Source organism: Trematomus bernacchii, unplaced genomic scaffold (assembly GCF_902827165.1).
Source record: "Trematomus bernacchii unplaced genomic scaffold, fTreBer1.1, whole genome shotgun sequence".
Lineage (NCBI taxonomy): Eukaryota > Metazoa > Chordata > Actinopteri > Perciformes > Nototheniidae > Trematomus > Trematomus bernacchii.
Window position 1 is genome coordinate 992,621 of NW_022987790.1, and position 19,595 is coordinate 1,012,215.

Genomic DNA, 19,595 nt, shown 5'->3' on the forward strand with positions numbered 1-19,595 from the left:
GTCCGAGGTGGAAGAAGTCCTGCTACTAACTGAAGTATTAGGGTCTTTTTTTAGAACATTTAAATTATTTCCCAAATTGGGATAAATAAAGTATCTATCTATCTAATCTATAAATGTAATGTATATTGATTCGTGTTCACCAACACGATTTTCCCATTTTTTTCGTGTCACACAGAACGATTTTAAAAGCAATGTATTTCTATTGGTAGTATGTTTCATGCCTGCACCACGTCTTTTTGTCCGGCCGGGTCATGGAAGCTGTGTGGTTCATAAAAACATTTTCTTACTCAATATCAAGCCACGATTATTGATTTTATTTTAAATTGTATAATGTCGGACTTTTTTTGCCGTCCGTGAGGAAAAGAAATGGCTCAGAGCCTCAGAATACTGAACAGACAGCAGAGGGAGCCAGTTTCTTAAATTAAATAAAGGTTTGTACCTACTTCTGTTTCTAGCAAGTGATAATGTAGAGACAGACAAATGGCAGTCTCTATTGTAATACAAAGTTATAGTAAATTAGTGATGGGTTTTTCTGTAACGTTAGCTTGTATTAGCTTGTGTTAGCTTGTGTTAGCTTGTCTTAGCTTGTGTTAGCTTGTGACTGTCATTAAACATCCATTAGCTGATGTTAGTTTTTTACTTTGACCTAACAAACGTTTGCTAACGTCAGCTTGTGACTGTCATTAACATTCATTAGATAACGTCAGTTTTAAAGCATTCTACTACAGACGGAGACCAAGCAGTTTTAATGTGATGTGGTTTTCTTTGTATTAATACTTGAGGTTGGCCATCATGTATGAACAGTAGTGATGGGAATTCCGGCTCTTCTTGGTGAGCCGGATCATTTGGCTCGGCTCACCAAGAAGAGCCGGCTCTTTCGGCTCCCAAACGGCTCTTCAGTTTACCACATATTATACCTTTTATAATTCAATCAAATGTAGCCCTGTTTTGACTAATGATTTATATGTGTACACATATCACTTAAATTATTCAATACATCCTTTGTACTGAAGTATTCAAAAGTAAAAATTACATGTTTAATATCAATTATTTGCTGTGGCCAATTGTTTTCATTGCATTTACAGACTCTTGTATCTCTCTGATACCACCCAATGAATGCACAGACTTGCTTGTAGAACCACGCTACACAAAGCAGATAGCAACACCTATAAAAACTTAAGCATAGACATTTAAAAAAAGGGGCTACTGTATCGACATTTTAAAATTATATTTAAAGAAAAGGCCCTGACAAAACAGCAGGGCTCTATTTCAGTATTAACTATAGAAAAAAAGACAGCAACAGCTGACATCAAATCTTTGCTGAGCCCAAGGATAATCATAAATAAATAACATAGTGAAAATAAATATATTGCAATGCTCAGGACAGCAGCATCCAACCGTCTCTAATCATAAAAAAACATAATACAAATAAATGTATCGCAATGCTCAGTACAGCAGCATCCAACAGTCTCTAATCCTTGGATATTACATGTCACTGCATGCATGCACAGAGCAGCTGTAGCGCGGAGATCATCATATCATTCTGTCTTGTATTACTTAACAAAAAATAACAAAAACAAAAAAACGGCTCGTTCGCGGGCGCGAGCCGGCTCCCGTTGTTCACTTAAAAGAGCCGGCTCTTTGAGCCGGCTCGTTCGCGACCGACACATCACTAATGGACAGCTTCATCACAGACACATTATCTTTATGGCAGCATTGTTTTTTACTGAGAGAACATCTGCTAGAAAGCCTTATAGTTTGGGGTTGGCTGACCAGACCTTGATATTAGCACACAATGCATTTGAGAAGGAAGTGTTTAAAACAGTCTGTGCCAGCAGCAGAAGGGAAAGACCCATTTGAATTTTTTTTTAATTCACGTCCTCCTTCCTTCCTTGAGTTTGTTTTGTCATGGTCCTCTGCAGCAGCTCTGCAGGTATGCTGTTTGCTAAACAAGGCCAACTGTCGTCTGAAGGAAGTGTTTAAACTATTCTGTGCCAGCAGCAAAATAACAAGGTCCTTCTTTGTTTTCTGTAATGTAGCAAATGTACGAGTTATTCACATCATGTTGTTGTCACAGAAAATATAAACTAAATATATATTAGTGATGGGTTTTTCTGTAACGTTAGCTTGTGTTAGCTTGTTGTGACTGTCATTAACATTCATTAGATAACGTTAGTTTTAGAACATTCTACTACAGACGGAGATCAAGCAGTTTCAATGTGATGTGGTGTTCTCTGTATTAATACTTGAGGTTGGCCATCATGTATGGACAGCTTTATCACAGACACATTATCTTTATGGCAGCATTGTTTTTTACTGTGAGAAAGAAAGGCCTTGATATTAGCACACCAGTGACGTGCGGTGAGGTTCATGGCTGGTGAGGCACTGACTCACTGAGTCAGATTTACAAATATTATATTTTGACCTTAATCGAAATATTCGGTTATTTTCAAAAGCTTTTTTAGTCTGATGCTTCGATTCATTTCAAACAGACCGTTCAACAAAAGGATACCCAAAATCTAAATATTGGATTGTTCTTTCTTAGTAAGATCCCATTTTCATTAGAAATGTGGTCTTACCTTGACTTGAAGATGAAGTCCATGCTCTCCTTCTGGACAACAATCTCTATTACTGTTTTGTAAAAGTCCTCCTTATCTTCCTGTAGTTTCAAAAGTCTAGTTTGTTGTTTGCGTCTACCGTCTCTGCGTAGAATTACAGTAGCAACAAGAACCTGTGGGCTCACGTGCGCCCCCTTCAGTGCGGCAGAGGTTATGGCTGCCTCCCCTGGTGCTTTTTTCATTGCCGTTGTATGATGAGACCAGCGAGCCTAAATATCATATATACGTGAAATAAGTTATTTAGAGACTATGGATGGCGAGGATAAATGTAATAAAGGGATCTACAAACATTACATTGGTGACCTACAGTGAGATGGGAACAGGCATGCGCTTAGGGCCCGCTTTCCAGCCAGTTTCTGTGGGGTGACACATTCTGAGGTGAGGCAGAGATCATCTGTGCCTCACCTCACCCCACAGTAACTGGCTGGAGCGCGCTCACAAAATAAGTGCCCGCGCTAAATGAGTGCCCGCGCTCCAGCAAGTTACTGTGGGCTTACGAGAGGCAGAGCTCGTCCCTGCCTCACTTCTCATCGCTCCCGTAGCGGAGCTCGGCAAATTTGCTGATTTTGACTATAAAAAGCGATTGGAATCATACATAAATCACACTTACAACACAGATCAGTGGAGACATTTTATTATTATTACTTTTTAGTTTTTCTTTAGTTGTTTTTCCGTTACATTGGAGTATGACAGGGGAGGCTCTGCACGTCGCTGTAGCACACAATGCATTTGAGAAGGAAGTGTTTAAAACAGTCTGTGCCAGCAGCAGAAGGGAAAGACCCATTTGAATTTTTTTTTTAATTCACGTCCTCCTTCCTTGAGTTTGTTTTGTCATGGTCCTCTGCAGCAGCTCTGCAGGTACGCTGTTTGCTAAACAAGGCCAACTGTCGTCTGAAGGAAGTGTTTAAACTATTCTGTGCCAGCAGCAAAATAACAAGGTCCTTCTTTGTTTTCTGTAATGTAGCAAATGTACGAAGGAACAGAGTTATTCACATCATGTTGTTGTCACAGAAAATATAAACTAAATATATAACTTAAAAAACAGATCAATAAAGTGAAATAACCCTTTGGTTAGCCTTAGTAAAACAATACTGTGAGATTACTAACATTTATGAAATGGGGTTTTAAACTCTAAATTAATTTTATAGTGAAGTTATTTGTGTAAAATGTATGAATGCTGATCTTTCATATATCTTCTTTGATGATCTGCAGTTTGAGAAGTTACTCATAAAAATAAAAATATTGATGTATTTGTTTCACAGAAACGGTCTGCATGTGTTTCTGCCTCCATCTGCAGCAGCTCTGCAGGTATGCTGCACTCCTAACAACGCACACCTGGCATCTGAGGAAAGCGTTTAAATGACCTTGTGTCAGCATCAGAAGGGAAAGGCCCTTCTTTGTTTTCTGTCTTTGTAACTTCCTTGTTCCTTGAGTTTGTTTTTTAGCTTTAATTGAATGCCTTTTTATTTTAATGTTTAGATAAAAAATGAGGGAACACGTTAATCTAGAGCATTCACACATTGGTTGGTCAGATTTAATACATAAGAGTCTCCAACAAACATGAATTCATTCATCAGAGTTGCATTATAAGAAACTGCAGAGTGTGGATATCGATTGCGTGGCCTTGGCTCGGATCTGACATACCTGCTCTGCCCTGATCTACTACTAGCTGTTAACAGCATAATTGCGGCTGCTTCACTGTGCGCGCTCCCCTCCTCTCCCTCATTGGCCCTGGCTCGGAGCAAAGGGGCGGGACGTGCAGGTGCGTGCTGTTTAAAAAGCTTCTGGGAACTCATCGCGAAGCACATGATCGAGACCGGTCCTCCAGAGATGCGAGGCAAGGCTTACACTTGATCAAGCAAAACAAACAAGTGCGTGGAAAAACGACAGGCGAGGATAACAGAGGCCCAAAGCATCTGGATTATATTTCAACAACCGGTCCACAAATGAGCAACAGGTAGAGGAAACATGACATTCATTTCATAGAACCTCTCTTTGCTTTAAAATGAGATGTGATGCGCCTAACAAGAGTTTTACGCATGTCAGAATTGCAGTGGCGACTGGTCATTAGGTGCAGGTGGCACAACCCCACCTAGTGTCAGCAGAAAGTCATTCAAATAAGAATTAAAAAAAAATGCAAATAAATGCAAAACAAATTGTTAAGATCATGTTTAATCTTCTGATTCTTCTGTACATTGCTGTTTTAGTCTGTGTTCTTCTAATTCGTGTCTACAGTGTGCCTATTGAGCCTTTTGAGCGACGTGGGTCAAGCCCTGATCCAGCCCCTCTCTCTCGCTGGGTGCTGTAAAAGAATCTTTTTCTATTCAATGTGTGAGGCAAAAAAATAATCACCATAGGGGCATAGTGCTGGCAACCCCACCAAACGTCATCTCATAATTCAGAGCTGATTGGCTGTAAGTACGTGTGCCGCGAAAAGTGTAGTGTGTGAAGAGGAGACGAGAGAGAGCAGCGTATAGAGTGGTGCAGTGACGCGTCCTAAAACCTGGAAGTAAGTTGCACATGGGTTCCCTAGACAAAAAAGCAATGAGATTTCTCCATAGGATTTTGGAAAATAGCTCCAAATAAGATCTGTGTGTAACGTACCTGTTAGATAAATGCACGTTTTGTTCAGCCGGATAATATCCACAAGATTTATGATTCGACTTTTTAACCTCTTAAAGGGCCCATGTCATGGCCATTTCCACTGATCATAATTACATTGTTGAGGTATACTAAAATAGATTTATACTGTGCAATTTTCCAAACTCACATTGGTTTCGCATACAGCATCTCTGTCAAGCATGTGTATTCAGCAGTATTCACTTTCTCCACTAAACGACTCGTTGGAGCTCTTGCCCCCCCCTCCCTGTGAGCCTAGTGTGCTCCGATTGGTCAGCTCGGCCACTCTGTTCTGATTAGTCAACCACCAGAGAGGCTCCGCCCGCTTTTTTCGGGGAACATCAGTGTTCCAGGCGTCGGTACAGCTGATATTTTATACTAACTAACCGAACTGAACCTACAACTGTTGTTATAGAAGAGTGTGACGGCCCCAGGGCCTTTGTGCAGGTGTGTTGCAGGGCTTACGGTGGGGTGGAGCTGAAGAGGGTAATCAGCGCGATCACGGACACTTCCGTAGCCGGTGCTATTAATCCCAGCGGCCCGGAGTCTCTCTCCAAAGCGGCTGCAGAAGGACGAACTGAGCGACCCTCTCCCCTCGACCACCTATCTCTGCATTTACCACAATAAATGTGCCGTGGTTTTGTAAACTCGTGTATGTCTCCTTGCCTTTCCGTTGTGGCCTACGAGCCAACATAACAAAGAGTAAGTTATTTTTACCTGTAATAAACTACTACTGTTTGATGAGAAATCAAATCATGGTTTGCTAATATATGAATTCAGGGAAGAAAGGATAGGCCTACTAAGTATTTCCATTAAACTTTATTTTTAGAAATGTACAAAATGAACATAAATATACATATATACACGGTATATCATCCATTCCTCCTCCTCTTGCCTGCGCACAGCCGGTGCGGTGCGGTGCCTTTTAGCACGTCCCGTCCCCGTCATGGATTGTCCGCCAGGATCTGGCTGGACGAAATCAAATGCAAATCACAAAATATTAGAGAAACTTAGTTGTTTTAGATTCGTTAGTAGTAGTTGTGTAATGAACAGCTTGCCTGCTAATATGCTAACCTAGCTTTGTTTACCTTGGTAGCTAACACGATATGAACGTTAGCTTGGAGGAAAGGCAACTATAATGCAGTGTAATAAAACTACTATGAACAAAAGCTAGTGGTTCATATTAGGCTAGCAATAACGTGTTTATAATTGCAATCGTATACGGGTATTCTGCTACCATACAATGTAACTTGCATGAATACATTGTTTTGCGCTAGCATACAGCTAGCCTCGTTAGCTACATGCAGTATATGTACGGTCACAATGTACGGTAAACCGGAGTATACTGTATGAGTATTCCGTGTGTGTGACTGCAGACATTCTCCTGCCATGACAAACATGTAAGGCCATCTGCTGACATTGTAGTTGATATATTTAAACGCTAGCAACGTAGCATCACAAAAATGTTTTTCCGATTAAATCTAGCTCTAGCTCCGTGTGTTAGATCGGTTGCACACACGCTACGCCAGCTATAATGTAATTACGTTTCGCGACTGACCGCACGGCAGTATACTGTCAATAGGTATTTTGTGTGTGAATGCAGACATTCTCCTGCTATGAGATACATGTATGCAAGGCCATCTGCTGATATTAGAGTTGATATATGGAAACTCTAGCAACTTAGTTAGCACAGTTAGCACTGTGTCAATGGCTTAGCAGTCCAACACAGTTTACACATTTAAACAGTCTTGTTTGATAAATACACAAATAACAATGCAAACTTACAGGTTGTATACCCAGATCTTCCCCTGCTCCAAACGGTCCAAACAAGCTGTGCATATCCGGCCTCAAACTGGGCAATGTTTTGGAAGCTTTCGTCTGTGAAATGCCGGTTCTTCGAACCTCTGGAGGAGGAACACGCCGCTGCTGGTGTGGCCATAGCTCTTCGGGATTGGTCCATTTCGTTCCGGGTACCGCATGACATCAGGCGGTACCCGGAAGAATCAAATGGGCAGTGACGTATCTCCAACGAGGCGTTTTGGGGAGGTATTTTCTGTGTTAGAGTTTTACTCGCTACAGGGTGTACTTTGAGGGTTTTGACTCTGCACACCGTTTACATGCATAAAAACCTTCATAACACACAAGGGGACGGGTAATAACTGGAAAAGCATGACATGGGAGCTTTAAGCAGGCGGTCCCCCCATTGGACCCCTCCCACTGTTTTATTTTTAGACAATGTCTCAGGACTTCTTAACATTTATGAAACTATTAATGTGTAGCACCAGATTAACGGGAAGAATCTCAGCTAACTGAAGATATGAACCATTTTTAGCTAAAAGAAACACAAGAGTAATACCAAGCCTTTGAATTAGCATTTTGCGAAAAAATGCTAACTAATGCTAACGGACTTTTGCACAGCACCCACTCTCAAAATGCCCTTATTACTTATCGTAACTGCACAAACAAGATATTCGATTAAAGCTGAGACTCCACAGATTCCATACATGTAGTGTCATCACTGTACGACCCCGAATTTGCGGAGCTTTCAGCCAGAAAAGAGAAAGTAAACAACATCCGGTTTCAAAAATATTACAATAATTACATTTGACCTTTTTTGATTTGTGATCAAAAGTTGTGTTCAACGGAATAAAAACGCCGCTCAAGGTTAATCCAATGTGTCTGTGTCACGTAGAATTTGTTACTGATAATCCATCATCATATTTCTGGCAATAAACTGGGTATAAAGTTTTGCAGTCAAGGCTTGTACTTTCAGATATGCTTCGTTTGCTTCTCTATTACGTCCGCAATGGTAATGTTTACGTGGATTTGGGAACTGCCCATCGGATTCTATTGGATCTAATGGTTAAAGGTGTAAATCACTCAAATCGACCAATGGGTTCCATAGATATGGTCCTGCGTAAAGTATAAAGTATGACAGCCAGCGGCAGACCCATTACGCAGCAGACTCTACGCAGTGTTTAGTACGTAAACAACAGGAATTGCAGCAGGACCCAGAGCGCACAGAGCGGACAGCAGATAACGGAGCAGACTACAAGATTGGCGTTTAGGACTTTTTCTATACTTTGACTTTTGTCAAATAATGGCTTGCAGGAAAGAGATGCTTACGACTTTACAGGCAATGGAAATTGTGACTAATGTTGACAGCGATGCAGATATGTTACCTGTTGATTCTGAGTCAGACGACGAGGATCTCCTGCAGCCAGAACGGAACCCGGAGCGTTGTGACTCTGATGAGGAAATTCCACCACGGGAAAGGTATGTAATCTCTCTGTTTTTATCTATTACTTATTTATTTGGTGTACGATTATTCATATAGTAAATAAAAGCGTCTGCTAAATGTAATGTAATGTAATGTACGCTCAAAATGGCATGTTTGGCAGGAATTAGAGGGATTATTTATAGTGTTTCTTGTCTGTTACCTTTACTAAAAGTATAGGCCAGTGTTCATCTATAGTCACTAAATGTATTGCATTCACACACTCAAAATGGCATGTTTACTGCCAATTACAGGAATTCATCTAATCTCTTTGTTTTTCCACATTTGTTTTCATAGTGATGGAGATGAGGATGAAATGGCTTCAGCATTGTCTACTTTCACCCAGCCCACACCTGCCTCACCCTCACATTCCTCAACTTATTATAATTTTCTCAGGCCTCGTCACCGTTCACAACCGATCGGACTACTGGAGGAAGAAATGGCCATATAACTTCCAGGCTGGTGTGTGGCAGACAAAGACTGTTCCCGTTCCTGACGCTGTGTTGGACTACAACCGAAGCATGGGCGGCGTGGATGTGTCTGACGCTTTGATCGGGTACTACAGCGTTCTCCCCAAACGATGAAATGGTACAAGACTTTTTCTTACCATTTTATGGACATTGCAGTTGTGATCAGCTTCCTTCTCCACAAGGAGCTGTACAAGATGAAGAGTGACCCCAGCAGGACAAAGCCACACACACAGAAGACTTTCAGGGAGCAGCTTGCTGCAGAGATGTTGGAATATGCTGAAGGCTCTGCACCTCCACCCCCCCCCCCCCCCCCACCACTCACATGCGGGCCCATGTTTTATGGGAAAGATGTCCGTACCAGGAAGTACTGCAGGAACAGCCATGATGCTGGCAAAAAGAGGGTGAAGACACCTTGGCACTGCGTGAAGTGCCAGGTCCCTCTGTGCTTGAATATCAAAAATAATTGTTACCAGGAGTGGCATGCCAAAATATTGTAACATTCAGGAGGTAAGTATAAAGTTTTACATTCAGGAGGTAAGTATAAAGTCTACCTATCTAGAGTGTGGTTTTATTGTATAGTGTGTTGGTAAAATGTTTGAAATAAATCTGTAAAATGTTTGAAATAAATCTGTAAAATGTTTGAAATAAATCTGCTCCAATTGGAGTCAAACTTCATTTTGCATGTTTTTATTTTTTACAACAGTTGTATTTGGATGGAATGAATACCTATAGTGATAATTCAAAGTAATAAAATGATATTTACAGTGAAAAAGGTCAAATGGAACTGATGGTTCCCAAATTACCCAGAGGTGAGTCCGTCTGGACTTCATTTTTCTAAATCTCTCTAAAAAGGTCAAATTTCACTTGTTTTGCATCAATCTTGATACAGGGTACTTATTATATGTTATAGTTTGGATTCCTAAAGCTTTTAGTGTACTAACCCATCATCCAAGGGTGGTTTTCACTATAAGTAATGGGGTTTTTTAGTCTGAGATTAGAATTTACATGTTTTTACTATGTTCCATATGAATTTACTTTAAATTAAAAACATCTATATTGATTCCGACACTTCTACATCCAACTCACAGATGTAACCTTGCTTTGAGAAAAAAGATTATTAATTTACCCCTTTTAGAAGTGAAGATATAGTCTTTGTTGTGTTAGTGGCATTTTCGAGCCTGAAACCTGAAAAACAGGCTCAGGGCTTAAGAGGTTAAACTACAGGAAGATAACGAGGACTTTTACAAAAAAGTAATAGAGATTTTTGTCCAGAAGGATAGCATGGACTTCATCTTCAAGTCAAGGTAAGACCATCATTTTATTGAAAATGGGATCTTACTAAGAGAGAACAATCCAATATTTAAATGATAAAATTACATTTTTTGGGTATCCTTTTGTTGAACTTTCTGTTTAAAATGAATCGAAGCATCAGACTAAAAAAGCTTTTGAAAATAATATTATATTTTGATTAAGGTCAAAATATAATATTTGTAAACCTGAATAGTCAGTGCCTCAGCATCCATGAACCTCACTGCACGTCACTGCAGAAGCTTGTGTGTGTGTGTGTGTGTGTGTGTGTGTGTGTGTGTGTGTGTGTGTGTGTGTGTGTGTGTGTGTGTGTGTGTGTGTGTGTGTGTGTGTGTGTGTGTGTGTGTGTGTGTGTGTGTGTGTGGATGATTGCATCAGAAGTCAGTTCCCTTCTCTTCCCCGTACCTGTTAACATTTGTCGCTGGCATTTGGTGCATGCTGAGAGCAGCTTTGTCTGTCCACTCACAGCCACATACTATTTAATTATACTCTTTGAAAACATAAGAATAAACGTAAGAAAATAATATAATAGCATTTAAACTATCACTGCGTTTTTCTTATTTAGGGAATTATGTCTACTATTTATTTTTTGCTCATTTCAAAATAAAAGTAATTGGCTAAACATACTAAATCTAAAGAAAGTCGGTTGCACTGTTTCTTGAAAATCTTTGCATCTCAGTCATCTCAACTTTTTTATTGTGCATTGCTTAGCAACACAGCATCCTTCGTCATTAGAATAATGTCTGCATGTACATGTTGTACATTAGATGATTAAACTGCTGAATAATCGTGTAATCATAGTTGAAAATGTTAAGTTGGAGTGTTGACAACAGACAGAAGTAGCACAAGCAAAACAGCTTGGTTCTAATGTCTATCTTAAAAATGAATTACATGCGAAAACCACTGGGTGAAAGTCAGAAGTGAGCAAGTCATGAACAATTTGTCCTTGGCTTTGGTTCAATTTGTATACCGTGCGGTGCACTATCAGTATCTTTCAGTATTTTAATCAAGAGATGTCATTAAGAGAAATGAGCTGCAAATAAAACATTTCTCTGTTAAGGCTTATTAACTTGATCCGTCAGTGTTTGCAAAACCATCTGTTCATGGGATCCTGTACGGACGCTGTCACCCATCATTCAGCATGAAATGATGGAGTCAGCGCAGGGCAGCCAAGTAAAACAAGTGGAATTTGTAATTGACCAATACCGGGATCTGAGTGCAATTACAGGGTGGCCTCTCTCATAGTGACAGTTGAAATGTTAGATGCGGGTTAAATATCACTGTTGTTGTTTGTCATAACTGGATGATATATTGTTGGCACAGAGAGACACATATAAATATTTCAAGGGTTTTTCTCAGGCTGCACACACATCTTACATTACAGTGATGAAGTCAGCAGTTCTGAGATGTTACAACAATTGCTCAAAATAACCGTTGTCAATAGATGCCCTGACGAGGATTTCATTAAGTTTTATCCGAAGTGGTTTGACTGACAGAGGCTTTCTATCTTTCTTCCAACAGATGAACTTCATGAGGTCCTGTCATCTGATGAAAGAGTCATCTGATGAAAGAGTGACCAATTTATCCTCCTCTTGTTGCACTCTATCTAGGGGCCAGTGAGGCTGAAGAGGCATCCCTTCAGCCCGCCTCACCTTGTCACCATTTCCTCTCAGAGTTGGTCCCCCAAAAGGTTTCAAAATGTTTCTCCAACGCTTTTTCCAGAAACTCAGACTGTTTTCCAAAGCAGAAGCAGCACAGCCCTCCCAGACTGAGGTGATGGGAAGCGTGCGAGCCAGCCGCTACAGCATTGTGTCATCAGAGGAGGACGGCATGAAGCTTGCCACTATGGCAGTACCAAACGGCTACGGGAATGGCAAGGGCAAGGTGCAAACTAGGCACCAGCCGCAAAGCAGATTTGTAAAGAAAGATGGTCACTGCAATGTGCAGTTCATCAACATGAGCGAGAAAGGTCAGCGGTACTTGGCTGACATCTTCACTACGTGCGTGGACATCCGCTGGAGGTGGATGTTCATCATCTTCTGCCTCGCCTTCCTCCTGTCGTGGCTGTTCTTCGGCTACATCTTCTGGCTGGTAGCCATCTTCCACGGGGACTTGGAAAGTAACTCTACAAAGTGCGTCTCCAACGTGAGCAGCTTCACCGCCGCCTTCCTGTTCTCCTTTGAGACTCAAACTACTATCGGCTACGGTTACAGATACGTAACAGACGAGTGCCCCGTCGCTGTCTTCGTGGTGGTTTTCCAAAGCATTGTGGGCTGCATTATTGACGCCTTTATCATCGGCGCTGTCATGGCAAAGATGGCAAAACCCAAGAAGAGGAATGAAACGTTGGTTTTCAGCCATAATGCCACCGTGGCCTTGAGGGACAACAAACTCTGCCTGATGTGGCGTGTGGGGAACTTAAGGAAGAGCCACCTGGTGGAGGCACATGTGCGCGCGCTACTTCTAAAGTCCCGGACAACGGCGGAGGGGGAGTACATCCCCCTGGACCAGATGGACATAGATGTGGGCTTCGACAGTGGAGTCGACCGCATCTTCCTGGTTTCGCCCATCACCATTGTCCACGAGATCAACAAGGACAGCCCCTTCTACAACATGAGCAAACAGGACCTTGAGAACACTGAGTTTGAAATCGTGGTCATCCTGGAGGGCATGGTTGAGGCGACTGCCATGACCACACAGTGCCGCAGCTCATACGTCTCCAGCGAGATCCTCTGGGGCCATAGGTTCGAGCCAGTGCTCTTTGAGGAGAAGAACTACTACAAGGTGGACTACTCACGCTTCCATAAGACATACGAGGTGCCCAGCACCCCTCTGTGCAGCATGAGAGACTTTGCAGAGAAAAAATACATTCTCACAAACTCTAATTCCTTCTGCTACGAAAACGAGATGGCGCTAGAGAACAAAGAGGACACTGATGAGGGGAACGGGGGCAGCGTTGGGCCCGACGGCACCCAGACAGACAATATCTCAGAGACTGAACACAGCCAAGCCACGGTGCCGCTGGAGCCCCGGCCTCTGAGGCGAGAATCAGAAATATGAGTGTTCAGACCTCATATGAGGGATTTTCTAAAATCAACTCTCTGCTCTGAAAGGCACGCCGAGCTGGGCCTTGGGTAGAGGGCAAGTCGAACGGTACTGCTGTGGGAAGCGGCGAAGGGTTAGGACTTTGTGTGTAAGAGTCTGCTTGAACTTTGACTACATACAGTATGACAAAACACAGCACTATGAAACATGTGCATATCGCAAAGAACAATTCTCAATTAAGTCTCAGTGTCTGCTGACTGCAAGGTGACAGGCAGGAAGGAAGTTGTTGAAATGACTTGAAAATTGCAGGCATGTCTCAGTTTCTCTGTCCGGCATGAACAAGATGTTTCAGAAAGGTGGTTTTTTATAGTTAGGATATTTTTAAGTGCTGCTAGTGTTACGGTTTTGTATTTATGTTTTCATTTTCCACCTTTGTTTTGAAATGTTTTCCTCCTTGTGTCTTCTCTGTTCCTTCTTCCTGTGTTTGCCTTCCTGTCGTTAGTTTCCCTGGTGTGTCTGATTGTCTGATTGTCATGGCCTTCCTGCCCGTCCTCCGGAGTTGTCCCGTCAGCACCTTCCTGCCCGGCCTCCGGAGCTGTCCCGTCGGCGCCTTCCTGCCCGTCCTCCGGAGCTGTCCAGTCGCCGCCTTCTTGTTCGCCCTCGAGCCCGGCCCCCTGAGTGCCGCGGTCTTCGCCCTCGAGCCCGGCCTCCTGACTCTTCCAGCCCCCCGTGTCCTGTTGGCTCTACGGCCGACGCCTACCACATGTCCTGTACCGTTGGAGGTCCCGCCGACACCTGTCCTGCCGGGGGTCCTGCCAACCCTATGTCCTGTCCCGTTGGGGGTCCCGCCGACTACTCTTCTGCCGGGTGTCCTGCCAACCCTATGTCCTGTGCTGTTGGAGGTCCCGCCGGCTACTCTCCCGCCGGGGGTCCTGCCAGCTCCATGTCCTGTCCTGTTGGGGGTCCCGCCGACACCTGTCCCGCCGGGGGTCCTGCCAACTCTGTGTCCTGTCCTGTTGGAGGTCCCGCCGACACCTGTTCCACCGGGGGTCCTGCCAACTCTGTATCCTGTTCCGTTGGGGGTCCAGTCGACACCAGCCCTTGCTCCATCCGGGGTCCCATTGACACCAGCCCATGTCATGTTCAGGATCCCGTCTATGCCTGTCCCGTCGGCTCCGGTTCCTGTCCGGCCGATACTGGGTCCTGCCCAGCCTCCGGAGCTGTCCCGTCAGCACCTTCCTGCCCGGCCTCCGGAGCTGTCCCGTCAGCGCCTTCCTGCCCGGCCTCCGGAGCTGTCCCGTCGGCACCTTCCTGCCCGGCCTCCGGAGCTGTCCCGTCATGGCCTTCCTGCCCGTCCTCCGGAGTTGTCCCGTCAGCACCTTCCTGCCCGGCCTCCGGAGCTGTCCCGTCGGCGCCTTCCTGCCCGTCCTCCGGAGCTGTCCCGTCGCCGCCTTCTTGTTCGCCCTCGAGCCCGGCCCCCTGAGTGCCGCGGTCTTCGCCCTCGAGCCCGGCCTCCTGACTCTTCCAGCCGCTGCCTTCGCCCCCGAGCCCGGCCCCTTGAGTTCCCCAGCCGTGGTCTTCGCCCTCGAGCCCGGCCTCCTGACTCTTCCAGCCACTGACTTCGCTCTCATGCCCGGGCCCCTGAGTTCGCCCGCTGTGGCCTTTGCCCCTTTTTGGACTCTGCCTTGCCCCCGGGCCGTCCGCCCGGGACCCCTTCCGGGCCCGTCCTCCAGACCCCCTCCACCCACCCTTTTGGTCCTGGTTGTGCGTCCCTCCTCCGGGCCCCCTCCGCCCACCCTTCTAGAGGTTTTGGACTTTTTGGGGTTTTCTTGGGATGTCTGGAATCCGTCCCTTGAGGGGGGGGTTCTGTTACGGTTTTGTATTTATGTTTTAATTTTCCACCTTTGTTTTGAAATGTTTTCCTCCTTGTGTCTTCTCTGTTCCTTCTTCCTGTGTTTGCCTTCCTGTCGTTAGTTTCCCTGGTGTGTCTGATTGTCTGATTGTGTTCACCTGTTGCCCTTGTGTTTCTGCCTCCCTTACCCCAGCTGTGTCTTGTCTTGTGATTACCCCTCTCTGTATTTAGTCTTGTCTTTCCCTGTGTGCCTTGTCGGTTCATTGTTGGTTTTTCCTGTCTCCCTCCATGTCAGTCACGGTCAGTTTTGTTTGTATTCGCTATCTATGTTTTTTCATGCCATGTTTTTTGTCATCAGCTTTGTAAATAAAGCTTGTTTTTGTTTATAGACCTGTTACCCTTTTTGTAGTCTGCATTTGGTTTCCTACCTTTGCCCAACCCTAACAGCTAGAAGTGCCTTCTCTTAGAACCAAAGAGTACATGAACAATAGATGTATGCAACAAAGAAAGTACAAGTAGAGTATTTGTTCGCGAGCTGGTCTCATAGCAGACATCACAGAAGTCGAAAATGTTCTGTATGTAACAAAGTAGAAGACTTTAGTGATTTCCTCTGACTTGACCGCAACGGTTTTCTGCTTTATCCTTTGCAGTTTTTACAAATTTGAGATACTGTTCCTTGCTAGCCGGACTGATAGAAACATGCTCATGTCAAGAGACTGAGCAGGGTAGTATTAACAAACTGACAACACATCAATTACTTTAATTTAAACAGAGACCGGGGTGATATGAGAGTCTGAATGTCCTTAAAAGTGCTGTTATAATGTTGCTTATTTTATTCTTTTGTTTTACAGCTGATAAAAAAATACCGAAGAGTATTATTATCATAGTTATGTGTTTCTTAAAAACAACACCTGCTTAGATTTGATACAGTAGTTTTACGTTTAGGAAGTTTTACTAAGGGTTTGTTTTTTGAGAATTGTGGAGGCTATTTTTATATAACATTAGAAAGACTGATTCTTATTATTACATTATTTGCTTATTGTGCTCATTTATGTGGCTGTGACTTAGGAATAAATAGACTCAATCACCCCCAAAGTCACATGAGAAAGTGTTTAGCTTGCAATATTGAAAGCAGCAAGGTGGAGTGCAGAGACTGAGAGAACATAAAGAGGTAGTCAGAACAGCACATCGCACCGGCCTTGACTCGGTATGGAAGCCGCGCTCCCCCGCAAAGCTAGGAAGCAACATTATGGCTTCCCGCTATATCTGAAGAAACGTTAGAGAAAACAAATTATTATGATGGTGCCAGAGTAGGGAGGGACTTCCACAGGCCGGCCGAATGCTGATTGGAGGATTGTGTTGCCAAGAGACCCTATCTGAGTCTGTGCACCAACCAAAGAGAACCAAGTCTAAACCATGGTATCTCTTCAGCTAGTCTTGACCAATCAAAAATGTACGGGCAACGCCCTGTGTAATAAAAGGTATTGTCGCACGAGGGTCGAGGCTCTTGACGGATTTGGTGGTTACAGATTACAGCTTTGCTGCCTGTGATTCCCAAAGACGTGATGAGTCCTTGGCCAAGTGATATATATCTTTTGCTCTCTTTACAATAAATAGTTAAACTTAGAAGTTTCTTTTCTGGAATTCTGAACCCAACAGAATGTGTGTACAGTTTCTTTCTAAAGACGACTATCTTTATTTTGAGCCATTCCATCAAGCCTTAACCTACCTGAAGATGTATAAATAACCGAAAGTTGCAAAGGACATTAAACGGGATTTAAAAGTAGTGTTTGAACTATCAGTCATAAAAACTGACTGATATTTGAAGGATTTTATTGTCAAATTGCACCAAAAAATATATTTTTAAGGCCAAACCCTCGGACTCGTGAATCTTTCCCCCACGATGACTCGGACTTGCCTTGCCTTGGAGTCAGATGTCCTCTATCCTGGCGTGTGCACCTGCGAGGCGAGTTCACGTACTGGGCCCCGCTGTTCCAGTCTAGAGATGTCTAGAGACACACCCCGCATCGTGCTGTATGCTGTCACACATTCTGCTTCCACATTGGGGAAGAGCAGCACAAAATGCTCGTTATGTGGAAAAAAGATTGAAGCGACGGCTCCGCAACGCAGAGGCCACACGGCGGCGTGCGTTGAAGCTTGCCGGCGGGCGTGTCTGAAACTCGACCAACAACCAATCACATGAATCTCCCGCCCCGGACACACAAGCACGCGGTTTGATTGGCTAGAGCTTGTACTGGCATATGATTTGATTGGCTGGCGCTTCCATTGAGGCTTCAAAAGTTGAACATCGCTCAACTTTTGAAGCGAGCAACACGAGCAAAGCGAAGCGACGCTCCCACAATGCAGTTCGGCAAAGTGTGACGTCACCCCATTCAAAGTGAATGGGCAGAAGCGTTGAAGCTTCAACGCACGCCGCCGTGTGGACGGGCCGTAACACATTACTCTAAGGATCGAGTTCAGACATATAGGCTGTCTTGAACACTATCATCAGAGTAACGTGATCTAATCAATAAATACAGATTCAGCCGATAACACGAAAGCACATGGCTACTTAAAGTGGACCTATCATGCTATATTTGAATAATATAGTGTAGGACCATACCTATATAAGGCATATTTATACTTTTTTTTTTTCAAAATACCAAACAGATCATGCATTTTAGCCATGCCTCATTTTGCTCAATTTGACAATTTCTAGCTCTGTTTTTGCAAGGGCAGATTCTGTGAGAACAGCACCATCTACAGGCCTGGCATATGTACTACAGCGTCTCCAGCGCTTTCGAACGGCAATGGCCATGGCTGTCTCCTCCTGATTGGTGGAGTTGGCCCAATAGCCGTAGCGCCACCGTCCTGACGTCAGGACAGTGTTCAAATCTGGATCAGTTTTTATCAGATCCGTTGCAGCCCCTTTTTTAGAGATTTGGGTATGGAGGAAAATAGAGAGGGTTGTGTTTTCTGACACTTGGTGAGTTCCCTGGAACACCGGGGACACATATTCATGTAGAAAAGACGTACAAAAGTGCATTTTGCATGATGGGTCCCCTTTAACATGCAGAATGTCGTCATTTTGCATGCTAAGTAGCCATGTGCTTTCTGGGGCTTAATCTTTATTGATAGAATTTAAACATTCACTATAATAATTGTAGCGTCCCCCTGAATGATGGTTAGACTCTCCAACTGATGGTATCTGTTTATCGATCACCCTTGCTTTTATACAATCATTACCAAGGTAAGAGCTTGTGCCCTTATCAGCCAGATGCTAAAAACCCAATGCAACTATTTAGTATATGTTAATTTATTAATCTATCATCTGTCATCTATCCGTCATTATACATGTGTGTTTACACTGCTCCGTTGTCCATTGACTTCCGGTAAAAGTTCCTTCAAAATAAGAGTCCCGATCTTATTACTATCAAAATAAAAGTGCAAAACGAAAACTTTACCATAAGAAAATATTGGCATACAAATATAATCACTTCTCTAAAAGGTAACTCATTTTAAATATAGTTAGACATATTAAAGGTCATTTACAATAATACAAATTATAATATTAATATTATTAATAAGCTTTATATTTGTATAGCACCTATTACAAGAATTGTAGCCAAACTGGCTTCACAGCAGTTCAATAGACACGTTAGTATATCATGACAGGATAAAAGCAATGTAGAGGAGCAGCTACATTTCAACACATATATCCGCTAAGGAGGCTGTGGCTCAGTGGATAGTGTGCTGGACTATCAGGGGATAGCAAGTTCAAGACCCACTGCAGTCAGCATGTCGTTGTGTTCCTGGGCAAGACACTTCACCCCAAATTGTCCACTGTATTGATTATGTCAGTCGCTTTGGATAAAAGCGTCTAACAAATGACATGTAATGTAATGCATGAAGACTTGGGACTCGAACACAGGTAATGGTGACTCACACTCGGACTCCCAGCTGTGTGCGTCACTCTTTAGTGTCCCCTGGTCTCCCAGCTGTGTGCGTCACTCTTTAGTGTCCCCTGGTCTCCCAGCTGTGTGCGTCACTCTTTAGTGTCCCCTGGTCTCCCAGCTGTGTGCGTCACTCTTTAGTGTCCCCTGGTCTCCCAGCTGTGTGCGTCACTCTTTAGTGTCCCCTGGTCTCCCAGCTGTGTGCGTCACTCTTTAGTGTCCCCTGGTCTCCCACCTGTGTGCGTCACTCTTTAGTGTCCCCTGGTCTCCCAGCTGTGTGCGTCACTCTTTAGTGTCCCCTGGTCTCCCAGCTGTGTGCGTTACTCTTTATGGCGCATTTCCATTGCAGCGCGTAGCTCGCTTTAAGCGTGCCGTGTCGTGCCGTCCCCTTTTTTGGTTGTGCTTCCACTAGGCCTCGTTCCGGCGCGGCACGGCGCGGGGCCACTTTTTCCC

General features: G+C 43.8%; 1 protein-coding gene across 1 annotated transcript; it reads left to right on the forward strand.

Annotated features, from left to right (window-relative positions):
• Positions 1-4,352: 4,352 nt before the first annotated feature.
• On the forward strand, positions 4,353-13,802 carry LOC117497668 (inward rectifier potassium channel 2-like). Its single transcript, XM_034149670.1, has 2 exons — positions 4,353-4,575; positions 11,814-13,802. The coding sequence occupies exon 2, from the start codon at positions 11,991-11,993 to the stop codon at positions 13,350-13,352; it is 1,362 nt and encodes a 453-aa protein (XP_034005561.1). The 5' UTR covers positions 4,353-4,575; positions 11,814-11,990; the 3' UTR covers positions 13,353-13,802.
• The last annotated feature ends 5,793 nt before the right edge of the window (positions 13,803-19,595 follow it).